This window comes from Anopheles gambiae, chromosome 3 (genome assembly GCF_943734735.2).
Source record: "Anopheles gambiae chromosome 3, idAnoGambNW_F1_1, whole genome shotgun sequence".
Lineage (NCBI taxonomy): Eukaryota > Metazoa > Arthropoda > Insecta > Diptera > Culicidae > Anopheles > Anopheles gambiae.
The window spans coordinates 50,732,288-50,759,519 of NC_064602.1; the positions used below are offsets into that span (position 1 = coordinate 50,732,288).

At 40.7% G+C, this 27,232-nt stretch overlaps 3 protein-coding genes across 4 annotated transcripts; all 3 read left to right on the top strand.

Moving 5' to 3' along the window:
* The first annotated feature begins 521 nt into the window (after positions 1-521).
* Positions 522-7,236, top strand: LOC1268888 (tRNA (32-2'-O)-methyltransferase regulator THADA). Its single transcript, XM_307461.5, has 11 exons — positions 522-953; positions 1,036-1,103; positions 1,165-1,520; positions 1,600-4,624; positions 4,711-4,835; positions 4,900-5,053; positions 5,125-5,498; positions 5,574-6,302; positions 6,389-6,573; positions 6,681-6,850; positions 6,911-7,236. Exons 1-11 carry the CDS (start codon positions 842-844, stop codon positions 7,145-7,147), a joined length of 5,535 nt encoding a protein of 1,844 aa, XP_307461.5. The 5' UTR covers positions 522-841; the 3' UTR covers positions 7,148-7,236.
* Positions 7,237-7,647: 411 nt separating this feature from the next.
* LOC5668309 (inactive histone-lysine N-methyltransferase 2E) lies at positions 7,648-27,031 on the top strand. Of its 2 annotated transcripts, XM_061654195.1 has the most exons (6): positions 7,648-9,141; positions 16,397-16,600; positions 21,626-21,766; positions 22,158-23,066; positions 23,152-24,415; positions 24,487-24,672. In XM_061654195.1, exons 1-6 carry the CDS (start codon positions 9,040-9,042, stop codon positions 24,528-24,530), a joined length of 2,664 nt encoding a protein of 887 aa, XP_061510179.1. In that variant the 5' UTR covers positions 7,648-9,039; the 3' UTR covers positions 24,531-24,672. The 2 variants fall into 2 exon arrangements, with proteins under 2 accessions (XP_061510179.1, XP_061510178.1); XM_061654194.1 differs by having other exon boundaries at positions 7,651-9,141; positions 23,152-27,031.
* Positions 16,663-21,483, top strand: LOC133392788 (uncharacterized). The gene is made up of 2 exons (XM_061654198.1): positions 16,663-18,169; positions 20,599-21,483. Exons 1-2 carry the CDS (start codon positions 17,943-17,945, stop codon positions 21,290-21,292), a joined length of 921 nt encoding a protein of 306 aa, XP_061510182.1. The 5' UTR covers positions 16,663-17,942; the 3' UTR covers positions 21,293-21,483.
* Positions 27,032-27,232: the final 201 nt, after the last annotated feature.

The following is a 27,232-nucleotide window of genomic DNA, read 5'->3' on the forward strand; positions in this document are numbered from 1 at the left end:
ATGGCAATGCTTCCATTCCGTTGCTGTAGATAAGCAAAGTGACAGCAAAGTACACCGATTCAAACGGCCCATCTCCTTTCTTATATGGTACTAATATCTTTAAAAAAAACTGCCAATACATCTAAACACTAAAATATCTAAAGACATCATATACATATTTAAAAACGAATTGTATTACAACAGCATATGAGCCATGCATACATATCAGCCAGTGGTACAGTAAATAATCGCAACGGGATACGCGCGTGCCATCACCGTTTCTATTGTTTTTGTGTTGTGTTGGAACATTTGTAGGGTTCCTCGGAACTGTCAGCGCATGATGGACAAAATAATGTATAAACAATAAGTGAGAAAGCAATAAAATTAGCTCTCTTTTCAAACTATTATCATCGATGGAACAATACAGCCAAACAATTAGCGCCAATACACCTGCAAAAAAATCGATCATAACGATAAACAATAACCTATCAACATGACTGGCCGAGGAGCGAACGTTATCCAGGGCTTTTTTCACGAGGTCGTATTTTGACACATTCTGACAGCTTCCGACGAACTACAACAAGACAAGGAAAAAGAACAGCAAATGTTTGGATACCTGTGCTACGTGTTTCGCTCCAGAAATCTGAATTAAATAATCTGTTCAGCAAAGTACTTTCCCGTTCATACGGTCAGGTTTTGTAAGAAGATTTACCCAACAGAGTGTCCAACAAGCGTGGAATGTGTAAAGGTGCCTTTCTAGGATTGTCGAACAAAGGCTTATTCTGGTTTGCATAGTGACGAGTGAGAGGTTATCATTTTCATAGAAATTCAAACTATTTCACTATTTCAAACAATATTAAACATGAATGGATTATCCTTACGCATTTCCAATGTAAGAGCGAACGAAAATGTTAAAAAGAATTCCGAAATCCGAATGGATCTTTTCCAAGTGCCTTCAGTATATTTAACAACAGGTAATGTAAAGAAGCACTGTAAAAATAACAACAACAAAATGGAATCTGCTAAACCTGTTTGGAAAATTGGGTTTCTTTTCAGATAACTCTTACCTAAGCCAGTTAAATTCATCGGAAACTATAGAGGGTCAAGTTAAAGTACTGAAAGAGGTATGTTCCGGATATTTCATCGCGGCGTCGGTCCAAGATGTAATCGGTGTTTTTGTTTTAGTACTCGTCGTTTGTGGTGGGACTGGAGGATTCATTAAAGTTACATGTACAAACACTGGCCAATTTGTTCATGGAAGCACCCCTAAAGCATGCCGTTCGAAACACAATAGCTCGTTCTTTGAGCAACTTAAGTGCCAGCCGTGAAATCGTAGCGACAAGCATTGCAAACAGCATAAAAGCACGCATCGAGCAGGATTCAAGTGGCTCAAGCGAGCCTACACGACGAAATACAACCATTTGCAACATCGGAAGCTGTTTTGAAAACTTCAAGGTGGGTTGTGAAGCGGTTCGTCTCAGTTTGCAGCAACTATTTCAATTTCTGAACAAATCCGTCATGGTTTATCTTGAACGTATGAAGTAAGTATCTAGATGAAGAAAAAAAACACATTATTTGTCTTTTTCCACAAAGTACAATTCATATTAATGTTATTTACAGTGAACATGTTTCTCCATCGGACAAAAGCGAGCTGTGTTTGTTCATTCATTCTGCCATCAGAATCGTCATATCGTGCTTTCAGCAATTCCCCGACCAATTAAAAGCATCTTACGAAGGTGAAAAAAATGTAGAAAAGCTAGTGCTGATTTGCTGGGACCTGTTGGAAAACCCTGAAATACCGATGGATACGAAAACAAACTGTGGCATTCTGATAGCCATGAACGCAAATTTAGAAAAGCGATTCTTACGGCTGGCACAACGGGTGTTCGACGAGGATAGCTCAGCTAAACAAATGTGTCTGGTGAATGGGATTATCTGCACGATAGAAAATGAACATTTTGCTGGTCCGGATTGGAAGGGCATAGAAGTTCTCCATCAAGCAGCGACGGTTTTAAAGGAAATTTCCGAAGAAAACTCTGTGGAAGTAAGTATTGTGCTTGGGACGACGCGCGGCTTTTTTCAGATGACTAAACGTCTGCTAAGTCTCAAGCTCGATGGTTACAAAACCACAGAACGGAAGGAACTTGTCGACATACTGGCAATTAACCTGCGCTACTCTTTATCCCATCTGGATCATTATGTCGACAGCATACGACATATATCTCGAGATTTGCTGAAGTGTACCATACAGCTTGGAACGAGGCTAGATGACACTTTGAATGGCATAATTTATGATTACATACGTAATGGAGCAATTAACATCAACACGAAGTGCGTGTTGATCGGTGCAATATCTTCAATTCTGAAGGCAAAGGAGGTGCTACGTGCCATTCCAGATGTTCCAGAGTTTTTACTGCGCTCGCTCACCCGTAATGATCATGCAAATACAAATTTGCACATTAATAACTGTTACGAATCACTCATGATGTCTTACTCTTATGAAGAGAACAAACAGGAATGGTTTAATCGATGGATCAACCCAATCCTGACAGAAATAACAAAGGGTGGTCGTGATGGAACTATTAGTGGAGTTAACGAAACGGTTGAAATAGACGTAACAACTTCGCATGAGGCAGTTGATGGTACCAATGATGGAAGCAGTGGTAATGATGTGCGAGAAACGTTGCATGATTTAATAAGGAAGGCGATACGAGCGTATCCGGCAATCGCCATATACATGATAGACAGCAAAATCGGTATAAGCTTCGGTTTAATACTGTCCTCATTAGGCATTGCTCGTAAAAACGGGCTTTTCGATACAGTTCAGTCGACAGAAGTGATGTGGAAAAATCTGCTTTCCTACTCCGATATACGACAGGCAATGATATCGGCCGACGATTCTACCCGTATGTCCGCCTTGTACCTGATAACAGAGTGCCACAAGAGCACGGAAATATTCACGAAACAAGAACTGGAATGTATTCTATTTTTCTTGGAAACGAACATAAATGTCCAAGCAGCTTCACTGCGACAAAAAATCACATCATGCATGAAAAGCGCACTAAATCGCCTGCGTTCAGGATTTTTGAGCATCATAAAGAAATCGGACATCGATGGAAAAAGTCATTATTATTACGAGTTTGTAAAACGGCTTCATGAGTTCTGTATAGACAACCAGTTCATCGGTGCGAACTACAGTAGACGAGCGATTTCGTTCCAAATTCTGCTGCAATTATTGCAAATTTCATCTTACATTTTCTACGACGACGAGAACACTAGCATGTGGAATGAAAGGCAGGTGCGTATCCTGCTTACGGCGCTGAACGACAGTTACGAGTCAAACAAACATTACTCATTGAAAGTGCTATCCTTTTGTCCAAAACAATTCATTGCACAATTCAATAACGAACTGAACTACGAAGTCACCCGTACTCTCATGATAAGCCCGCGGCCAAACGATTCCCTCTCGGCCGCATATTACCTTGAATATCTCTGCTTCGTAAACAACACAATCGAAGTTCCCCGGCTAGAGATGGATTCAGCAAACTGCAGCGTCGCCGCAAAAGTATACCAATGCTTTCTGTGGTGCGAAGAAATTCTTATGCAAGGATTCAGATTGGCAAGCCACTCGCTTGTACGTGCTTCTCGTGAGAATCCAATGTTTGGAGCATTAATTTGCATTCGCCATTTGCTGAGCAAATTGGACTTCAAGGACCTCTCAGAAGATGAGTGTTGGCGAACGTCAATTACTCGTTTAATTAGTACTTGTGACAGTATAGCAAAAGTTGTATCAGTTGTAACAAACAATTCTTCCCCTGAAGGAACATTTTTGGAAGATTTTTTAGAACGAAACCTTAATGAATGTGCTGACATCGAAATGGGCGACGAGAATGAAGTACAGCCATGTGATAATGTCAACAGTGTCGCTTCAAATGCAATGCAAGAAGAATCAGGCGATGGGGCGAAACGTGAAACGACACCACAAATGATTTTACTTTGCTCTTGGCGAACGATAAAGGAAATATCGTTGATACTAGGTGATATCGCATCCCGTTCACCAATCATTAACGCCGGAAGTACCGTATTTCAGAACGAGAGTAACGGACTCTTAACTTGCCAGCAAATTTTAGGTATTGGAAATCAGTTCATCGAACTACTTTCAGAGACGAAGCATAGGGGCGCTTTTGAGCAAGCATATATAGGGTTTTCCAAAATATGTTTACGGCTTTGGGGGTCGCCACACACTGAACTTCATCAGCTCCCAATGCGCTGGATCAAAGAGTTGATTAACGCCATTGCTGGAAACGTCAGTACGGAGACCGTACCACCGCTTGTTCACAAAGAAGTTGTTGAAATCAACTTGGATAAATTATGTGTTACTCGTCGCAGTGCGGGCATACCTTTTATTATCCAAGCTCTGATCACCTCAGAGCTACAAGTGAGCTCTACGAAAGGGCTGCAGTTTTGCATGAAAACCTTACTCGAGCTTTGTCGCTCATGTACTACAAGTAGTCAGACGCGTACCCATTCGCTCAATATATTACGTTCGTTGTTCAGATCTACCGATTTGGGCGAAACAGTAGGAGAATTCGTCTCGGAAGGAATTATGTGCGCTATTAACGGTTACGAAGCTGAGTCATGGTCGGTAAGTTGTTTGTTAAAGTATTCCCATTGACTAGATGAGTTGTTGAGATTAAATTAATTTCGCTAATCAAAATTGTGCTTATCTAGGAACGTAACTCATCGACCTTGTTATTCTCCGCCTTGATGGTTCGTGTTTTCGGAGTACAAAGGACAAAGGATTCGGAGAATTTAAACATTCGCAATAAAATGACTGGAAGAATATTTTTCTTACGGTAAGCTTTGGTAAAGATGAATAGACAAGATTGTAATATAACAATGTTTGCTTGACGTTTACAGATATCCTATGCTGTATGATTATTTTGTGCTCGAACTAGAAAAGGCTAGTAAAATTATAATTCAGGGTAGTAGAAGCAAAAAGCTACATCCCCTATTACTGCTTTTGAGCCGGCTTTATCCATCGGCCCTGGAGGGAAGTGAGTCAAACCTGAAAGTAAGTGTTAATGAATCTGCATTACATTGCAAGCTTAAATTATAAATATAACACACACAATATTATTACAGCTTTCGAGATTCGTTCCTCTAGTATCTATTTGTTCCGGTTGTGCAGAACTACAAACTCGTTACTTAGCGGCAAAGATAATATCTATCATCGTTTCTCCGGATCTTATGTTTGATCGCATTTGTTTATTATTGGAAAGTTTAAATCGTTCCAATAATCGCAATGTGAATCCTAACTCGTTGCACGGAGCATTGTTGCAGATTTTATGCCTTATAAAAACGAAAAATCCCGGCTTAGTGGCTGCAGCAACATCGAGCGGACAGCTGAACAATTGGATTGAGCTGTACACAGCTATTTCTAATTATCTGTTCGAGGTGAAACCCAATTTTATTATTTACAGCACCATATTGGATATATTGCTGGAAATTTTGGCACGGTATGAAGTTTTTCTTAAAGATCGGAAAGATTTCTTGTATTTTTATATGACTTGTTTTATCATCTTCATTTCCAGGTGCCAACATATAATCATCGCAGAAGATGACCAGTTTATAGACGATCTGAGTAACATTATAGACTATCTGCTGAATCTGGCTCACCATCGAACATTCTACGGCGAACCGTTGGTATTTCAAAAAATAGTTCTGCTGAAGACGTTTATGTATCTGTATAGTGATGATGAAGCAGCCATTCGAAGCACACAATGTTTCCTGTTGCGAATTGAATCAGATGGTGAAAAGAAGCAATCGCCAGAGTACATACAAGCCATGTTAAACACAATATTGCTAGTGCTGGATATTGATCACATTGGAAAGCACTGTGAAGAATACGATATCACTCCTGTGGAGGTGTTTTACTTCCGCAATATTTGCGAACTTAAGCCGGATCGGTTACGATGGCTTAAGGCTGAACTGTTGCGTTCACAACATTTCCACAGCTGTTTACGACGGCTCATCTTGGATGAATGCCACAAACAACCGTACACAATCCAGGTGAAGGCGTATCTAGTGCTAAGTTATAGTGGCGTGGCAGTGAGCAACGTATTGCTGGACGGGAAAAGCGCCCGTGAAGCAATACAGTCCATCTTCAAGGTAGCAAACAGTAAACCCTATCAACTGCGTAGTGCCATGTTCCGCTGTTTAAAGCGTATGCTGCAAAACGAATCGAAGGGCTCAAATGAGTTCACGTTGAACGTTGATTTTGTACCAACTCTTACTGCTGCATATCAATCGAAACCCATTAGGTAAGAAACCATCGCTACGATAACAACTAATGTAACTTGTATGATAACCAGCGTAACATCATGGGTTTTATGTTCTACTCATATAGGTTAACTGCAGTGGAGTGTTTGCATATAGTGGGCAGAAAAATTTTCGAAGGAAAATCGCTTAATCAATACATAAGTTTCAGTTTTGCTCTATTGAATTTACTAAGTGACGATGATTCTAGTATTCGTGCCAAAGCGTCAATGGTCGTAAGCCAACTTCACCAAGTGGTCGAAAAAGTGAAACAAAGTGAGTTATTAACCATATATTTAGTCAAATTCAGTATACAGATACAACATGTTTTGGACATCACACGATTATTAAATATCTTTCTTATTCCACTTTCAAAATTGCAGAACCACTAGTAGCGACGTATGCACAAAGTGCATATTTACGATTACTGACCAAAACAATGGTGGGTCATAAGTTTACCATAAATCAGGTAGTATCTGTTATCGTCGTTATATGGATAATGAAAGAGCAGGAAGCGGAAGACGAATCTCCAAATATTGACGATATATCTGAAGTATGTGAAAATTTGTTCGTTTAAAAAAATATCTATTACGATTTTATTTTCTTCTTTCAGATGAAAGTTTTCGACAAAAATGAAGTAAATATCTACGGTGAGCTAGAATTAGTTAGAGACTATTGTATAGCCGAGCTAAAACATATAGAATTGAATAATACGGACTACACACTGGACAGCAATATAGATAAAATTCAAAAGATTGTCGACAAGCATCTGCAACAACCGACCTGTATACGGGAGCTCTTAAAATCAACCGCAAAAATATCATCTAGATTCATTGGAATTGTTCTATAAGAACAGCCTCCGTTTCATACTACATTGTGTGTTGACTAAACAAAACAAACTTTGTAAAAAAAATAAACAGCTATAAATGTGAAACCAAAGACGAAGTAAACTTCAATGAACTGAAAATGAAAATGGGTTTGTAAGTATTACATAAAAAAATTGTTGGATTAACTCTTCTAAAGGTTTAAGAAGAGAGGAATCGCATTGCGTTCATAAATTCTGTTGGAAATTCTCGTTGTTCTATCATTTTACTTAATCGATTTTAATAATTGTAACTATCTTGTCATGAAATGTGTTATCGTCTTATAACAACTATTCCTGATACTCTTGATACTCGATCATGTAATCAACACACGAAAATCATACGGGTCATGTATCGTGCCTACCTTGCAGTATTTTTTTTTTCGATGTGGCACGAGTTGTCTTATGCCTCTTACCAAAAGCTAAATTCCCGACTGTTGTACTCATGCGCGATTAAACTCAACGGTGCAGCACGAGTCCCAACGAGCCCCCACATCGGGCTTTGGCTTTCAGTCGAGACAGAACGACCGAGGGATTCTTGTTCAAAAAGAGCCGCGGTAAATCGATAGTCAATCGTTTACTAAGCTCTTGTGCAGTTATACTTCAACATCATGGTAAGCAGAACCAGCATTGAAAAAAATACCGTGCACGGTAGAAGCAAAGTTTGAGGCAGCTCTGCTTAAAGGCGCCAGCACTGTCCGACATGCGCCTTATTGGATTGCAGGGAAAAATCTTCCACGTTGCTATAGAATCTGCAAGTTCACAGGCAACTTAGTGTCATAATTGCCGAAGCATCGTCTACAATTCCGTTCCCACCATACAAATGAAGAAATTGCTGCAAATTGTTTGAACGACGGAAGCCTCATGTGGAAAAAATAGGTACCAAGTTGAGAAAAAGTGAAGAACGCGAAGGAACTGTGGTAGATTTGGCAGTGCTAGTGAATAATCAATGATGCAACGAGAATGAAAGTTCGCATAAGATTGAAGCTCAAGCTTTGAGGTAAAACAGATTCATTGAGAAAAAAAAGAAATCTGTTCTATCGTGTTTTATGATTCAGTACAAATCTATTAATCTGCAAAAGTGCCTAAAAGATCCTGTTCACAAAAAGTACGTGTACCCGTGTAGTGCGTATGCTTTCCAGCCTACCCTCACGCATGTGAGGGTGTGTGTGTATGTGCGTATCTGTGTGAGCGTCTTTTATTTGTTAAATGTGCAAAAGTGTAACTTTTCGTGAACGAAAGCAGCCACTCACGAAAAGTAGTTTAAGTTTGCCGTAGTTCTTGTTATCGAATAATATTCGATGAATTTTCAACTATACGAAAGCTTCCTGGTAGCATTCGTCGACCTATTCAAGTGATTAGCTAAGCACCCGTAGTGCGTCCTCTGGTGTCATTTTCCATTCTCGATGTTCTTCTTGCAGACTACACATGCTGCAGCTATCTTTCCGGAAGCTATCGGAATTTGAGGAATGGATCAATACATGCCGAACACAGTTGCATCACGCCGTCATCGTTGCTGACGTCCTCCTTATCGGTTCGATTGTGTTTTAGTACGAGGCAAAACGATGTGCCCGTTAACCGTTAATAATTCCAGTAGGCCTGGGCGCGATTTTTACTGGTATTTCAGATAAACCACGGGTCGAAACATTGTAGTGATTGATCAAACGGCAAGTGTGGGTTACAGTGAATAGAAGAAGCGAAAACAATACCGAAAGCTTTTCATTACAAATCCGAGGCAAAGTTCTTCGTGCTATTTTTTCACCTGCCGTGCCGAAGAGTGAGCTCCTTCTGGTATCGTAGCTTTCTCTCCTCATTCCCTTTATGTTCCCTTCATCCTTCCTTGCTGCGGTACTAAAACTCCAAGTTGTATTTGATACGCGATGAATGTAGCATCGTCGTCTCCATCGTCTCGCAAACAGAAACGCCTTGGTCCTGCACCAATAGCCTCAATGGAAGATACATCGGCCGAAGAAAAAGCACAGGTAACTAAAATATACCACTTTTTTAAATATTCTTCAACCTGTATAATTCAATCGAACAGGAAGGATTCCCTCTTAACATTACGTCACCATTGTACATGTGCGGTTAGTTGTTATCGATCCTTGCTTGGTTTTGAACATTTAGTAATGCATAATGCACTTTTTTCAATTAAAAAAAAGAAACAGCCAATGAATTGTTTGTCATGGCAAAAGTGAGTATCGAAATTGTCGTGTTGTTTGCGGAGAGCCTTAAGATGCCGAGCGTAGCACATGAGGCTTGCTTCGTTTAGTCCGATATAGACCCGATTATTTAATCACGTCAGGCGGTTTCGTGTTTTAAAAATAGATCCTTCGAACATCGAAAAGAGGTCAGCATTGTGATATAGGGTCGGGATTTCTAGGCTATTTGGTTTGTTTTTTTCTGCTGTTGCTGTTCAATGTCCTTTTTGATAGCTGTTTTTTTTCATTGCCTTTTCATATTTTGATATAAAAGTCATGATGATCAAAACCGCAAGGTGCCATATTTTTAGTTCTTGTCCGTTCTTTGAAAGACAACTTTACAAGCTCTTCTTAAAGGCTAGTCATTTGGGTTTTAAGTATTTCAAACAGGATTGCTGTTTTTTCCGCCTACTGTATGAATGGTTATGTATTTCTATAAACCTAATTTTCCTCGAGATTATTTGTTCTCTGTACTTTTCTCTTCGCAGAGTTTTCCTCGCATTCTCGTATGAGCTTTCTCGTTTTGTGTTTTCCATGTTTAGCTCATTTCTATTGCTTTCTCTTTTGCTTCCCGTATTTTTTCTCCAATTTTTACATGATATCAAGATTTAACCCAGTTAGTATGTACACCACTCGTGCCATTCAAATTAAGGTCAGAGTGCACTTTTGAAGAGACTCTCTTCGCCTTAATGCTGCTGTAATCATACATTACATTCCATTCAAGGTAGGCCAATTCCTGATTGTTCGATCTTAACCTTATGTTGAAACAGAACAGTAATTGGGGAACCATTTTGTAATGAGTTCTTTTCCATTGTTTCGGTGCAAGCGAGGGATTATTTTGAGTACAGTCTTTCTCCGAGTTACGCGAATAATGCGCGCCAAAGACATTGGCGTAACTCGGATTTTCGCTTATTGTATGTCGAATATCACGTTTTTCAGCTAAAATATAGTTAATAAATAATTATTTTTGATTGAATTTAGTTTTTTATGCATTTCATTACTTATTTCATGCAAGAAGAAAATTTGATCATTTCTGTATTTTATTAATTTAAAACTAATAACAAAATTGCAATTTATTTTTTATTTCAAAATTATTTGATGAAATTGGACTGATTTGACAAATAAACTGTCTAAAATAAAAATTCGCGTACCTCGAATTTGCATATCTCGAGTATTGCGTAACTTGGGGAAGGACTGTAAAATCTTATTATAAAAAATACAAAACAAGCCAAAGTACAGGCGTCCACCGAGTTACGACGATTCGCAGATACGACGATTTAATTTTGACGGTTTAAAGTTGTCATTGAAATTCCCCAACTATCCGTTCTTGATTATCTATATCGTGTAAACGGCTATTAGAGTAAAATTAATAATTATCGAACATTGTTTTAAATAAAATACACGATGTCATTAAATTAGACTCTCCATCTTCGGTTATTAACTTTATATTAACAAATATTCGACATACGAGTATTTCGACTTACGCCTTGCTTTGGGACATTTTTCCGGTCCCAAATATAGTCGTATCTCGGAGGTCACCTGTAGTGTTATGTTCGATGCCTATACATCAAATGGCTTCATAATCCATCAATCATGCAAGTTTTATGTAAAACTGTAAACTTTGCTCGTTGAGATAGGTGTTTTAAGTACTTTTAAACTTTTACTAGAATTTATTATAAGATATACTTTGTATGAGGGAGTACTATCACTGTACTATCTTCGATGGTACTATCACTGTACTATTGCGATGCACAGCGCCACAATGGTACAGCGCTTTTGTTATGCATTTTAAATGAAAGATCCATTTTTTTTTTTGAACTTCTGTGCACGTTGTCAGACTAATAATTGTCATAAAACTTGTTTTTTACTGTTATGTTTAATGGTAGAAGTGAGTAAGGCCCGGGACTATGAAAATGTTGCGGGAACATTTATTGCCATATTGTATGCACGAACGGTTAAACTCATGTTGCGGGAACATTTTTGTGACAAGAGAAAGAAATCGATTTGTTTCATGTTTATTTGTTGCAGGAACATTTTTGAATTTGTTTACATACCAAATGGATAAAAAATAATTTCAAATTAATTTTAACATACTTTTGTGAGCAAATACAGTGGAGCGCCTTTAATCAGGGTACCTTTTATCCGGCAGTCCTTTTATCCGTGCTGTTAAGAAATTACATTTCGTGCCCAGCAGGATATTTGAAAAAAAAACGGTTGAAAGCATAGGAGGTCAAATCCTATCGACCAAATAAGAAGAAAAAGAAAAAAACGGTTATCAGAGCACAATTTCATAACAAAAACACACTTTAATTCATGGCACATTTAAAATACTCTCATTGAAAAATATGAAGTAAATAAAAATTGACTGAGTTTTGCCAAAGTATAATAAAATTTAAAAAAAAAATCAGGAATTTGTGATAAAACATTGCCATTGAACAAATATTGCCGCAACATGTTCATAGACCCGGACCTAATGAAAGAAATCCAACATTATAAAGTTATTTTGATTTTGGTTGTTCGCATTAAACAACTTTTTTTTTGTTTTTTGTTTGACATTTCGTTAATCAGCCTCATCCTACTACAGTCAGAATTCAATAGTTGAACGCTTTTTAGTTTTCAGGCATTTTAGTTGAAAGCTCTATAGTTAGCTGACAGTTCAACTAAAAAGCATGCGTTTGTATGGAAAAAATGCATGCGTTTTTTTTAAATCACAAAAATCTCATGGCTTGCCCAATAAAATTTCAGAAAATTTTTGTATGGATAAACGTGCCAACTGAAAAGCACATATTCAGTAGTTGGCAGGGAATCAAAGTTCAACCAGTGAGTTCAGAAAATATCACATATCGTGTGAAATAAAATAAAATCAGTAAAAAAAATTAAGGAAATCATCTAAATTTTATAAATCTAAAACTCACTACGTGAAAGGTGGAAATATATAAACATTTAAGGTTTCCAGTAACTGGGAACTGACATTTTCTCTGCTCACAAACAAATTTTCATTTCGATCTCTTTGTGGTTGAAAGTCTCCTGCAATAATTATGGCCCTGCACTATGTTTTGTTGATAAATTATACCGACCATATCAACGAGGCAAGATTCACCATGCGGTAGATCTTGGAGAATATGGCAGAATACAAACGCAACACATCTCCAAACATTTGCATATTTCAAACGCTTTCCCCTAAAAGGCCGTGCCTCCATACGAAGTCCTATCCTCATACAATCTATTCTGCTATGGTTAAAGGCAGGGGTACATCACATCGTCCGTACTCGCTAGTGTAATTTAGATATTCACTAGCGCATCTGGCGGCGGCTGACCGAAGCATGTTACCAAACAATTTGGAGCCGCTTCAAAAAATATGTAATTTTTTCATGTTTTTTAATTAAACTGGATTGGAAAAGCTTTGAATATGATTGATAAACATGTTGTGCAAGTCTTTCAATCGTTTTTGCATTAATAAAACGGTGAATAAACTACTTAAATTTGAGAAACGGCACGATCATTCCCTCAATGACCGAAAAAAGCATCCACTAGCCGTTGTCCGGTCTGGTGGTACAGTCGTCAACTCGTACGAAGTAACAACAAGCCCGTCTTGGGTTCAAGTCCCGAATAAACCGTGCCTCCATACGTATGGCTGACTATCCTGCTATGGTAACAATAAGTCACTGAAAGCCAAGCTCACTTCACCAGTGGGTACTTGGCAGGCCTTGACCGACAGCGGTTGTTGTGCCAAAGAAGAAGAAGAAGAAGCCGTCGCTAGATGCGCTAGATGCGGACAATGTACCTCGGCCTTAAGAAATATGTCACTGAAAGACAAGTCCACTAGTTGTAGAAGCAGAACAGCCTTCAGCCAGCAACGCTTGTTGTGTCAAAGCAGAAGAGAAAGAAGAAGAAGAAACGATTGTTGAACTAAATGTTTTACAAAGTTGCAACCATTACGCAGTTTATAGCCTATCTGCCTACTTTCTACATCCGGCGTTACTAAGGCGCGGTCTTAGCCTGTTGCAGGAGTGTCCAAAACTGACACCATTTTGACCCATCACCTTAAGCCTAAAGAAGAGAATGGAGCCCCTACAGAAATCGGTGACTCGAGAGTTAAGGCTAAATATGGAAATTACACGCGATGACTCTGCGCGGTCGCTTAGTCTTGATCCGCCACACATCTCCAGGAGCTTCTACCAGCGTCCTGGAGTCATTCGGATCGATCCAAAAGGCTCAGTAGGTGCATTAATACATAAGCGACTCCGAGTTCGGGTCAAGCCAAAGTCGTTGAGAACGATGGCAAAAATTCACGAATTGGGCTTCGAATTGCTTCCCCACCCATCGTATTCTCTAGATCTGGCCCCCAGCGACTTTTTCTTGTTCTCAGACCTCAAAAGGATGCCCAATTCTTGAATTTTTGCCATCGTTCTCAATGACTTGTGGCACGGTGCGTTGTCTTGGTGGAACAACACAACACAAAAGTTGCTTGACAAAAGACGCTCTGTCTCACAAACTAATTGACATATAGACGTCAAATTTTGACACGAACCATTTGAAGGTTGGTACTATATAAAAAATGCATTTAATACTAGCGGCGCCATCTATGTGTCAGACCGGGGACTTATCAGCCAACCTGTTATGTATCATTGCATCGACTAACCCGCACCACGGGTCGAACTTGATTTCGATTCCGATCTTACGATCTCGCTGATCCCATCGGAATCGATTCCAAAAGACTCGCATTCAACTCCGGGTTGCGTCGTGAAATGAATCGTTTGGCTCAGTACTAGTCCACAGTACTAATACACAGCGCGCCCAAAAAAGATTTTTAAAGCTGAGGTAGGTCCTCGTTATTTATTAACTTACTTATCCGGCGCTACAACTACATTACGGTCTTGGCCTACCTCGGGAGTGTCCGAACCCGCTCACGGTCTCGCACCATCGTCTGCCATACCGTTATCCTAGCTTTAATGGCTGACGCCTCCACGCTATTACCTACACAATTTAGGTCTACCACGCCCGCTCTGTCCTTGTGGGCAGCCTAAAAAGAGTGTACGGGCTGGGTTGTCCGTTTCCATGCGTACAATATGGGAGCCTGACGAGCTTGATACACTGCACGACAGTGAGGTCGCCATACATCTCGTTAGCCTTATGAGCATCATCCTATCGAACGCGGCATCAAGGTGAATTCTGGGACGACTTCAAAAGTACGTTCACCTATCTGTACGTCAAGCCTACGTAAGTTTGGATTTGTTATTGGTATTATTTATCAACAAAACTTAGTGCAAAACCATAATTAATGCAGGGGACTCGCAACCGCAAAAAGATGAAAATCGGTTTGTGTGCGGAGGGAAGGCCAGTTTCCAGTTGCTGGAAACCTTAATTTTTTATAGGTCTTATTAAATAAATACGACGTTAATAGTGTCTTATTTATTAAAGAAATGCATTTTTTTCACGCGATTAGAAATTTAAAAAAAGCATTAATAAAGAATGTTTTCAAGTTAACGACAGCTCAATTGTTGTCGATACGGTTAACGACTGTCGCTTAGCTATAAACGATCGTCAATTAAACTACTCTAAAAATTTGTTGGTATTTGATTTTTTCAGACAACAGTCATAACGACAGTCGTTAGCTGCATTGTCGTTAAAAATTTGACGATCGTTTGTTGTCAGGAGCCTCCGGCTATTTCATACAGAAATAAAAGATTGACGATAGTCGTTACGGTTCGCGACTCCACCCACTGTTTCACCTCATGAATTTGGTTGTCAAAAGTGCGGATTATCGACAGTGCCGATAATCTAGCGCGCGGATTAAAACGGTGCGGATTACCGAGCGTGAACTGTAATCAGAATGCAATATGTTATCATATGAACCAGTATAAATAGTTGGGGAATAGACAATTATTATTATTGTTTATTAATTGACTTGTTTGTTGTACAGTTATAAAATCGCACAACATTCCCATTATGGGGTTAAGCCCCGTGCTCTTTCCATACGTAAAACTGACTACTCTACTACAAGTAATCAATAAGACCCTGATAGCCCACTTGTGGTACAGGCAGGCAGTGGCGGTTTTTCAGTGTGGGTCCCTAAGTTGTAAGAATAGTTGAGGCCCCCGGTACATGATGAACGCGAAGGAGGAAGGGAGAAGGTTGATGACTAAGATTAGTCGCTCACGGAGCCCTCCTCGCGAATCTCGTACTCTACCAACTGTACATGGATGGAACAGTACATGAACTAAACATTCATTCCCCACATCAACGGGGCCTACACAACTGCTTAGTTTGCTTACCGTTTAACTGGCCACTGCAGGCAGGCCTCGATTGCCAACGACTGTTCTGCCAACAAAGAAGAAGAATAAGATTACTTTACTGAACAATATAAACTGTGCTGAACGATATACATACATATAAACATACTTTACATAGTGCCAAGTAAGCAACCGGTCTTTGAACGATAGCAGTGAGGTGTTGAAATCAAAAAACGAGCTCGTTTGCTATGTAAAGCTTTGTGATTTGATGTATATTTTGTGAGATATCGTAAAAACAATATTTATCACGTTCATTTTCATTCAATTGTTAAAGCTCGGGTTTTTTTTTAAATTATTATCGCATAATTTGATCAATCTATTTATAAAAAAAGTATTGAAAAGTAGTCGTTCTTAGGGATTATTAAAAGTTAGGTTGCAATTATGTTGCATTTGGATTGTTTGTAAATACGATAGAAAGTTTTGCTGCAAAAAAAACATAAAACAAATCGAATTATTTTCATTCAAGGCAGGTCATATGATATACATGGCATGCTCCCTCAACATAGTCCCAAACCTCAATGGACTCAATGGTTCGTTGTCTTATCTTGTTCATGACAAGTAGTCATAACTTATGATTCACTGACTATGCAGTCCTGCAATGTGTAAACTAAAAAGTCATAAATAGATGGCCAAAGATGAAGTACAAGAGTTTGTTAATTTAAGATAATAATAATATTATTATGAGTAACACTTTCGTGAAGTTCCATAATGTCATTTAACCTCAAATGCAATTTCGGTATCTCCAGATGGAGCAGCAAAATCATCATAATTTGCAACGCTGGTCGCATGAAAAATCATCAATTGATTCGTCTCGTGGCTCGCCGACAAAACCATACGAAGGTCATTCGGCGCTGATACCTGCAACACCACGCATCGACATCAGTAGAGCCTCATCCCATTCGTCTCATCATGACAGTAGAGACAGTAGTCCCGAAAATGTGTTTGAGCAGGTAAATTTTCGGCAACTTCTGTGGTTTAGAGATATAAATACAAAGAAGGATATATCATCAGTTTGTAGTACCCTGGAGATTTGACCCCTAATTAGACCATAGTGCCGGATCGGAATATGACCATCACCGCGACAACTGTGCGATAATCCGAATGTCAAAAATAAAGATTATTCGTTTACGGATCGTTGTACTGACAACACCTTCAGCCTTCTGTTAATTCTTCTGCCTTCCGATTTTGTGCCTTTTATAAGTTCAACGTTTAGTTCAAATTAGTAAAATTCGAGGTTTACATCTCAGAAGTGGGATTGTGCCATGCCGTCTAAAGAAGATATGTTGTGTGCGCTGGAGAACGCGAAAGTGCCGGTGCCTCCAACCGCTACGATTGCTCAAATCCGCATGTTGTACGAGGAGCTATTTCCTAGAAGTCACGTTGTAGCCGAACAAAAGCTTGCGCCCGAAGTAACGCATGAAAGTGTTGATACTGGGGATTTGGCGATAAAGCAAATGAATGACGAGCAAGAAATTGTCAAGACAGCTAATTCTGGCGGGTTAGAGACGGAATTAGAAACACTGCAGAAGGAGCTGCAAGTGCTCGAACTTCGTCAGAAAATCGCTATGCTGAAGTCATCTAACATCGCTTCGACTTCGCTACCATCATCATCATCACCACCACCGCTGCCTTTACCTACAGCGCAGCCAGTGCCGCCATCTTTAACATCGTCACCACCGCTCCCTTTGCCGCTACCTACAGTGCTGCCAGTGTATGTACCCAACTTTGAAGACTTCATAGGAAAATTTAGTGGTGAAAGAGGAGGAGTAGGCGTGGAGCACTGGTTTCGAGAATTTGAACAAGTATGTAGCTTGTACACACTAAACGACCAGCTGAAATTTTTCTGTATGCGCCGCCTGCTCACCGACACCGCCGCCATTTTTGCTAAAACCTCAGGCGCATGCACCTATGAGACACTGAAAGCTGACCTTATTAGTACTTTCACATCAAAAACTTCACTAGAAGAAGTGTTTAAAAAACTAAGGGCACGACATCTCTCGCAACATGAAAGCATCACAAGGTATGTGTTGGAAATGCAGCAAATAGCGGGCACCGTCATTCCAGAGGAAGACTTGGTCAATATTATAATTGACGGAATTGATGATCCTATTAATACGTCATCCATACGTTTCGCTGCAAAATCGCTCGAGCACCTTAAAACCCTGCTGAAAAAATACGAAACTTTTCGTCAAACTCGTGGCGTGACTCCTACACCAGCACCGTTACGCACTAAACCCCCAGCTCCACCCCGCAGCACTGGCCCCTCGCGTCAATGGGCGCAGAACAACAATAATGAACCGGCCAGATGCTTTAACTGTTCTCAATTCGGCCATTATCAAAGCGCTTGCCCAATGCCACGCCGCCCCAAGGGATCCTGTTTTAAATGCCACCAAATGGGACATACACATCGAGAGTGCCGAAACTTCCAGCCCGTTACGACTGCTGCGGTGCACCATCTGGGTTCCCATGGATTCGATGAGGAAACTGCGGACCAAATACTGCTTAGCGAAATTGAAACGGTATGTGTTAGTTTCAATATCCAACATACATGGAGCGAACAAACGTTTTTACGATCACTTTTTGATACAGGCAGCCCTGTAAGTCTAATAGCAGACAATGTAGTACCAGGTAACTTTCCGCATCAACCTACCCCTTCTGGATACCGAGGATTAGGAAATACTATGCTCACGACGTTAGGTCGAGTGGAGTGCAGGATCATAATTCGTAATATTAGTGTGACACACTCGCTTATCATTTTACCTGCTAGAAGTATGCCTTGGCCATTCATAATAGGTCGTGACCTTTTAGGAAAATTTAGAATCTTTCTTACACACTATCCAAGTATGATTCCCGCACATTATGCTCGCGAACCGGAGGGTAATTCAGATTTCGAAAAGATACCAAAACCTGTTAAGTCCCTTGATGTAGGTGATCCTTTTAGCCACATTTGTGTGTCGGAGATATTTGACAGCCCCCTTGAATTAGATATCGGGAAGCAACTTTCGCCTAAAGAGTCTGCTGCCATTTTGTCCGCATTTGATCATTGCTACACTAACTATCCTATTGAGAATATAGAATATCCTCAGTATTCCATGAAAATTAATCTCGTTCATGATACCCCTATTTATGCAAAGCCACGTAGACTTTCCTATGGGGAGAGGAATCAAGTGCGACAGATAGTAAATCAATTGTTAAATGATAAAGTCATTCAACCAAGCAATTCCCCATACGCTTCTCCCCTTGTGCTAGTTAGAAAAAAAAGTGGTGAAGTGCGTATGTGCGTCGATTACAGGCCCCTGAATAAAATAACAGTAAGGGATAATTTTCCATTACCGTTAATTGAGACATGCCTCGAACACCTGAGTGGTAAAAGTGTATTTAGTTTGCTTGATTTAAAAAGCGGTTTCCATCAGGTAAAGATGGATGAAAGCTCAATTAAGTACACCTCCTTCGTAACACCTGATGGGCAATATGAATATTTAAAGATGCCTTTTGGGCTTAAAAATGCCCCCGCGGAATTTCAGAGATTCATAAATTCAATATTACGCGAATTTATAGATTCCGAGAAATTAGTTGTCTACTTGGACGACATCATAATAGCTTCTAATGACTTTCACTCTCATCTTGAGACGTTGAGTTCTGTTCTCGAGAAACTTAAACAAAATGGACTTGAACTGCGCATTGATAAATGCAAATTTGCCCACACTAATTTGGAATATCTTGGATACGAAGCCTGTGCCTCTGGTATACGACCTAGTGGAAAACACCTTACATCAATATATAACTTTCCTATGCCTACTAATGTCAAACAGTTAAGAAGATGTTTAGGGCTCTTTTCTTACTTCCGTAGGTTCGTTCCATCATTTTCTCATATAGCTAAACCTCTTACAAATCTTCTTCAGAAAGATGTGCCATTTGATTTTGATAATTCCTGCATCCAAGCATTTCAAACCCTTCGTCAAAAACTTGTCCAGTCTCCTGTCTTGGCTATATTTAATCCCAAATATGAGACGGAGCTGCATTGCGACGCGAGCTCATTCGGTTTCGGTGCAGTCTTATTCCAAAAACAGAATGATGGGAAACTTCACCCAATAGCATATTTTTCTAAAACCACCTCTAAAGAAGAATCAAAACTTCATAGCTACGAGTTGGAAACTCTATCCGTAATATATGCGTTGAAAAGGTTCCACTCGTACGTCCATGGATTACCCTTAAAGATAATCACGGATTGCAATTCTCTTGTACAAACGCTGAAAAATCGTAACACTTCTGCGAAGATTGCCCGGTGGTCCCTATTCCTCGAGAATTATGACTATACTATTCAGCATCGCTCAGGTTCCTCCATGGCCCACGTGGATGCTCTGAGCCGGACTGAAGCAATTGGTGCTATAAGTGAACTTGATATTGACTTCCAACTACAGCTAGCCCAATCTCGTGATCCTACTATTGAAAGCATTAGGTCCCAACTAGAACTGGAAAATTTACCTGGATATGTTTTGCAAGATGGTTTCGTATATCATGAGTCACCCTCAAAAGAGCTTCAGTTTTATGTCCCCCGCGAGATGGTAGATAATATCATCCGCCACACACATGAGAAAATAGGTCACTTATCGGTTGACAAAACAATTTCAAAAATTAGCTGTCATTATTGGTTTCCTTCTATGCGGAATAGAGTTGAGTCTTTCATTAAGAATTGTTTGAAATGTATCATATATTCAGCTCCCACTAGAACTAATAATCAGAACATCCACAGTATACCGAAAGCTCCCCAACCTTTTGACACACTTCACATTGATCACCTGGGACCACTACCTCTTACGAAATCCAAAAAGAAGTATGTATTAGTTGTGATAGACGCATTTACGAAATTTACTAAGCTATACGCGACTCGTTCCACTGGAAGTCAGGAAGTATGCAATGCTCTCAAACAATACATTTCCTATTACAGCCGACCCAAACGGATAATTAGTGACCGAGGTACCTGCTTCACGTCCAACCAGTTCGAAAATTTCCTTAGATCAAATGAGGTACAGCATGTACTCAACGCTACTGGTTCACCACAAGCAAACGGACAAGTCGAAAGGGTTAACCGCGTACTTCGACCCATACTCAGCAAACTTTCGGACTCTTATGATCACGATGATTGGAATTTGCATTTACTGGATGCTGAATATGCGTTGAATAATTCAAAGCACGCCAGTACGAAGTTTTCACCCTCAGTTCTCCTGTTTGGTATTGAACAACGGGGTCATTTAATTGATGAACTAACGGAGTTTTTAGACGAGCGTCGTGGAAGTACACTAAATGATTTAAGCGACATTCGGGCTGAAGCATCGGCAAATATAATTAAATCTCAGCTTACCAATGAGGCATATTTTCGTAAAAATCATAAACCAGCAGCTAAATATGAAGTTGGAGATTATGTAGTAATGCGGAACATTGATAGCAACACTCAGCAGAATAAGAAGTTGATTCCTAAATATAAAGGTCCGTACATAGTCCATAAGGTATTGCCTAACGATCGCTATGTCATTAGGGACATTGAGGGCTGTCCAATAACTCAGATGCCATATGATGGCATATTAGAATCAAACAAGTTGAAGAAATGGAGTGAGCCGTATGAAACCGTTAACGAAATTTGAATTACTAATATTTACACATAAATTGAGGTCAATTTGTTGGTTAGGATGGCCGAGCTGTAGTACCCTGGAGATTTGACCCCTAATTAGACCATAGTGCCGGATCGGAATATGACCATCACCGCGACAACTGTGCGATAATCCGAATGTCAAAAATAAAGATTATTCGTTTACGGATCGTTGTACTGACAACACCTTCAGCCTTCTGTTAATTCTTCTGCCTTCCGATTTTGTGCCTTTTATAAGTTCAACGTTTAGTTCAAATTAGTAAAATTCGAGGTTTACAAGTTTAAACTTTTTTTTTATTTTAATGTGGTATCGATCTACCTGGCGCAGGTCGGTACAGGTACGTTGCAAGACTCGGGTGTACTTGGTTTTCGTGAGGAAGACACGCTGGACTTACGAAACTCTACCGAGGAACTGCAGTTTATGGAACCGGAGAAGGGTAATCGCGAGAAAGAAAAACCTAATACGCAAGTAAGTACCAATCGTAGCTAACACCAACGGGAAATATACACCTCTTACGTGAAATTCTTTGCGCATTTATCTGTTTAATGGCAATATAGGCCCGCAATACATCAGCTAAAGATACGTTTGAAACCTAAGTAATGTGCAATAGTGTCTATTCGTTGTTAAACGAAATCCCTAGTACTAGCGTAACTCCAGTATTCGAGTCAAGTGATTTTTTATGTAATATCCTATTCCTATACCCTTTTTATGTTAATACAATATATTAGAATATTAGGCCATTTTTACGAACGTCAATAGATTTTACGTATTTATAAAATTTGTATACAAAATTCGAATTAAATACTTGAAAAAAGTCACTAGAAAAACGTACGTCATATTGATCTAATTATTTTTGTAGATAAACTACGGTTCCTGCCCCACACAACGTTACTCACCAATCATTTGGAAGCTAGAGGAACAGCCTAGTCAGTCGCAATACCAGTACCAGCATCAGCAGCAACAGCAACATAATCGTAAAGATTCTGCCAGTTCTGAGGTAGTGGCATTCCTGTCCATTTCTGGGCGTACTAGCCGGCTTTCAAGTGTTGGTAGTCAGGGATCAGCTAACAGTAAACTTTCGGCTACATCGGCTGTTTCTGGCATTTCACGGTCACCTTCGCCTCACAAGATGCTACTAGAAACCTCTTTCTGCGGTGCGAAACCTCTACAGACTTATGCTGAAAGTGGTGTTGTTGGTAGTAGTCTGGAGCCGTCTACGGAAAAGATGCTAGAACAAGTCATACTGTCCCGAAAGAAAGATCCGACGGAAGCAGTTCTAGCGGAAGGAGTGCACGTACTATCTTCCGCAGGGATAGCTGGCTCCGCCCTAGGAAATGGTCACCACAGAGGAGAAAAAGAAAACATTCCTCAGCAACCACCTCCTGGTGGTGGAGATGTTCAAACTGCAGCACAACAAAGTACTATGATGGGTCATACACGGCGTAAGTCGGATTGCGGCATGAGCACGGCGAACAATCTAGAGATACAAAATATCAAAACAAATCAAACAAGCCGTAGCGTTGGCAATAAGCGTCATATTCCACCGCGTGATTTGAAGAACTCAATAGTTGGTGTCATGCCAAGCGGAACAGAGTATATACGAATTAAGCTTAAACCGGATCATTGCTACAGCGATAACGGCATTGCAGACAACGAACGTGTCGTAGAAAAACCGAAGGACAGCGTCCAGGAACTTTCGGTGGCGTCAACCCACGATCAACATCGAACACGTGCGTCCAGTGTTACCCGATCGCCGTCGCCCGCAAACGTGAGTGTTAACAGAAAGAACTCTTTGTTCATTTTTTAAATTTATAGAGGCAATTTTCACTGACCATTCTAATAATTTTCAACAGCAACAGCAGCACCTTCCCCGGAAAAAGCGTACATCGACGGCGTCCAATGAATCGACCACACTTGGTGGTAGGTACGATCAAACAACAGATCAACCTACCGCATCGGCCAACTCGACACCGTCGAAGCAGAAGCTGGTGCTGAAAATGTTCAAATCTAAACGGGACCCAAAGTCGAAGTCTCCTTCGCCAATGGGTTCGGCAGCGGACGGTATTGGGCAATCCTTCTCCAATTCCCCTGGTTACGACCAACATACGAAAAGCAACATCGCCGCAGCACGATCACCTGGATCGACAGGATTGCGCTACTATGACACACCGCTCGATGGCCAAAGTATACATATTCCACTGCACACGCCGCCAGAGGAACGGCGTTTGGGTTCATTCCGCAGTGCGGCTGGTGTAACATCATCTTCTTTTATGGAAGCAGCAGCTGCAGCATCAGGAGGAAGTGCATTTGAAAGGCAAGTGTCGGTATCCGCTTCAGGCACACCCACAGGGCATGGCAGTAGCATTCAAAAACACGCCAAAACACCCAAACAGCAACGCATTGCCAATATGACAGTTACGATACATGATCGGCCCAAGCCAATGCCTCCGCTCAAATGCTATAGGATTGACAATCCGGACGGTAGTATTATAATTCCGCTAAAATCCCCAATTGAGGATAAGGAAAATAATTCACATAACTGGGAGAATGTTATTGGGGAGCTATCACAGCGCATTGAAAAACATGTTAGTGAAGATCTCGATGATGGTGAAAAATGCTCTAAAGCAAAATCCCACTCATCAACGAACAATTATGTTGAACCTGTTAACAGAAAACAGGAACAAAGGCACGGTAATCAGACCATGCCTCCGCCACCCCCGCCACCGCCACCACCACCTGCATCTAGATCAAAAGTACCAAAATCTCCTGTACCTATTTCGACGGAAAACAAGGAAACGGTAGATATAGAACTTCATAGAATGCAACAAATGAATCAAGCGCCAACGTCCTCGGTAAGTGTTTCTATGCGTAAGAAACAGGCGGCTCTATTTCAAATGCGTATGGGTTCTGGCAGTGAGGAGCAGATATTCAGCACCACTTTGAAAGATTATACTAAAGAGATGAACCGTAACAGCTCAACCGTAAGCCAAAGTTCTGAAACCTCGCTACAGAAAGCCCAGTGCGAGCAGGCGCATAGGGGAGACAGCAACAACATGTTGATCGACGGTAGTATTGTCATTGGTGGCGAAGGCACCCAAACAAGGAAACTGTTGGCCGGTAATTGTAGTGAGCATCCAAACGACCTAGTGACAGCCCATAGTGTAACAACATCATCTTCACCTCAACAGGTCATGCAGGCGCAAGGAGCAATGTTGATGAAGGAACTACATGAACATCAAAAACAGCACCAGTTAAGACAGCAACAGAAGCTAGAGCAACAGCAGCAACAGCAGCATCAGCAGCAGCTACAACAAGAAAGAAAGCAGAAGCGGGACAGTTACGGTTCACATAAGAGTGCAGAAGCAATAGATGATGAAGCAGCTCCAATAGTATCACGCAGTAGTACTAGCCCAGCCGAATGTATTGATACAAAGCACCACCATCACCAACACCAACATCAAAATCATCATCATCAGCTTCACAATCATGTCCATCGTCAAAAGCACCATGATCATGATCAGACGCCATCGATTGAACGGCCAGGCTCCAGTGCCACTGTCGACGACGGAATGGCGTCGTCAGAAAGTGAAAAGGATTCGGAATTTGATTCCGCTTCGATACAAACGGGACGGCATGCTCTGCGACCAAATATGCTCGCGATCGAGGATCACGAAAGTGCTGGTCTAGTCTTTCAAGAATCATTCGACGACGAATTACCATATATTCCCACAACATTGCCGGAAGAGAAACCGGTAGGCATTAAGTTGGTGCCAGCAAAGGAGCGCACGCAGATCGATTTGAAGACTTATCCTCTTGAACGACCCCGCTCAACAACACCCATCCATCCAGGCTCACTGGATAAATATTGCCATGATCGTTCGGCGTCTGCTGGAGTGCGAGGCATGACAGTACGTTCTACCACCGGTGGAGATAAGCAAGCAACATTACACGACTCCACGTCTACACCAAAAAGTTCAAATGTGGCAAAGCTTCGTATTAGCCTACCGGTCAAAAAGTCCAGCGATGGGACCGGATCAGGAGTGGGATCCCGAGTTTTTGAGCATCGCTCATCGTTGGGGGCTATTACAATGACAACTACGACAGCGGGAGGAAATGCGGGTGGAAGTACTAGTGTTGCTGGTAGTGGAAGTACGGGTAGACAATATCGATCGACTTCGACAACGACGGCGATGATGTCCTCAATGGTAATAAGTAACCGCGGAATTGCATCAGAAGATTCACCAACGCCGCCACCACTGCCACCGCGTAAAGCGTCCGCTTCGTCATCGTCGGCAAACACAGTCACACCTCCAGGTTACAAATGGATCGATGTGGAAGCTATACCAGAACTGCGAAAAGCACCCAAACGTATAACAGCAATACCACAAAAGCCACAGCAACCATTATCGCAAACACGTAACGCCAACAATGACAGTGCCGGTTACACGAATGATCGTCGAGAAACGGCTCTGGATGGTCAAGTGTACAATTATGTCAATCCGGAAGATTGTCAATGCGAATGCCACGAGCATGAACGGACAGTCGCCAACTCAAGCACAAGTGTCGGGGCGCACGACGATATGATGGTCTCTTCAGTCGAATTGGCTGACGATTGTAGGCCTCTGTTGCGCTCGTCCTCGTCTTCTTTAACAGCGGCTCCAGCAGGCACTACTCCTATGTTAGATGAATGCCCAACGGATCGAAAAGTGAGACCAGAAAGCGTGGTACCAGATAATGACGGATAAAATCATGGCAAATATTGCTCTGCGACTACTCACAAACTGGTCTGAGTTTCCTTACCTTACTTTTCAGAAGCGGCACATCTGCATCGATGCGAATATTATGCCAAGGCCGTCTTTAGAAAAGGTAAAGTGAAGTACGAAGTTCGAGCAAAAATGGCGATGTAGTTTAAGAGAGCGTATTATCTATCGATGCCGCCTTAACTACGGCAACCTTGTGCAAGCAAGAAAAACTAATAGTTGATAAATTGAACCACGCAAAACAGCAACAAAAATCCATTTAACATTAATTTCATACTTGTATACTCCAATATGCTATGCTCGCAATATGCTCGGACCATAGATAACAACACGTTACGATTTAATAACACTTAAGGAATCGCATACACAGTGGTAATAATAAAACACAATTGGAAGCAACATTTAAGAGGACATATTGACATTTGAGGTACTTAACAGTGCTGTTGATTGTGTATTACACATGTAGTAATTAAAACAAGCGGAATTCGCAATGGTCTACACTACCATTTACTTGCTCCTGACCATCAATTTGTCCTCGTCCTCGCACCAGAAATGAACAGACGCCCGCAAAGGAGATGTGGAAATGTTTAGCTAAGCTGTGCATGTGGCATGATTCGGTGCAAAATGTTGGAAATAGTTGGTAATAGTAATAGTTGAAACATACTAATTGACCAACGTATATCCAGCGGGATTTCCCTTCCATTGTTAGTTCCTCAAACATATTCGCAGTTATTATTCTAAGCTCAAGCATATTGAAGCTACGGTACAGTTCATGGAAGCATGCGAGTAGAATGTAAGAGTCATGCTCATGAACGTCGCGTTACTTCAAAAGCTCCCTCCCCAAAATTTGTTGCACTACTTTTATTCATCGATTTCAAAGCTGCTCGCTCTCTGTACACTTGTGTTGTATTTGTATCGTTGCAAAGGTATATAACGTTAAATAAATTAATAAAGAAGTCATTTAAACATCAAATCGATAAAACAATTACTCAATTAGGTTGCTGTACTTGATTTACCGAACTCAGTCTATGGCACCGATGCAGGATCAGGATTACAGGATTCATGCAGGTTAACAGGCTAATTTATCCTTTTGGTTTGCAGTACGTATCACAATAAAACAGTCGTGGTTGTTATTCTTCGGGAAAGTTGATTTCGGGTCTCCAATAGAATATCA

Excerpts from the sequence above, each read along its gene's own strand:
- LOC5668309 (XM_061654194.1), top strand. The coding sequence starts at position 9,040 with ATGAATGTAGCATCGTCGTCTCCATCGTCTCGCAAACAGAAACGCCTT. Across the intron at positions 9,142-16,396 it reads CGGCCGAAGAAAAAGCACAG|ATGGAGCAGCAAAATCATCA; the intron begins GTAACTAAAATA and ends CGGTATCTCCAG. Across the intron at positions 21,767-22,157 it reads AAGAAAAACCTAATACGCAA|ATAAACTACGGTTCCTGCCC; the intron begins GTAAGTACCAAT and ends TTATTTTTGTAG.
- LOC1268888 (XM_307461.5), top strand. The coding sequence starts at position 842 with ATGAATGGATTATCCTTACGCATTTCCAATGTAAGAGCGAACGAAAAT. Across the intron at positions 6,574-6,680 it reads GGTCGAAAAAGTGAAACAAA|AACCACTAGTAGCGACGTAT; the intron begins GTGAGTTATTAA and ends TCAAAATTGCAG. Across the intron at positions 6,851-6,910 it reads ATATTGACGATATATCTGAA|ATGAAAGTTTTCGACAAAAA; the intron begins GTATGTGAAAAT and ends TTCTTCTTTCAG.
- LOC133392788 (XM_061654198.1), top strand. The coding sequence starts at position 17,943 with ATGAACCGGCCAGATGCTTTAACTGTTCTCAATTCGGCCATTATCAAA. Across the intron at positions 18,170-20,598 it reads TGCTTAGCGAAATTGAAACG|CCGACCCAAACGGATAATTA; the intron begins GTATGTGTTAGT and ends TTCCTATTACAG.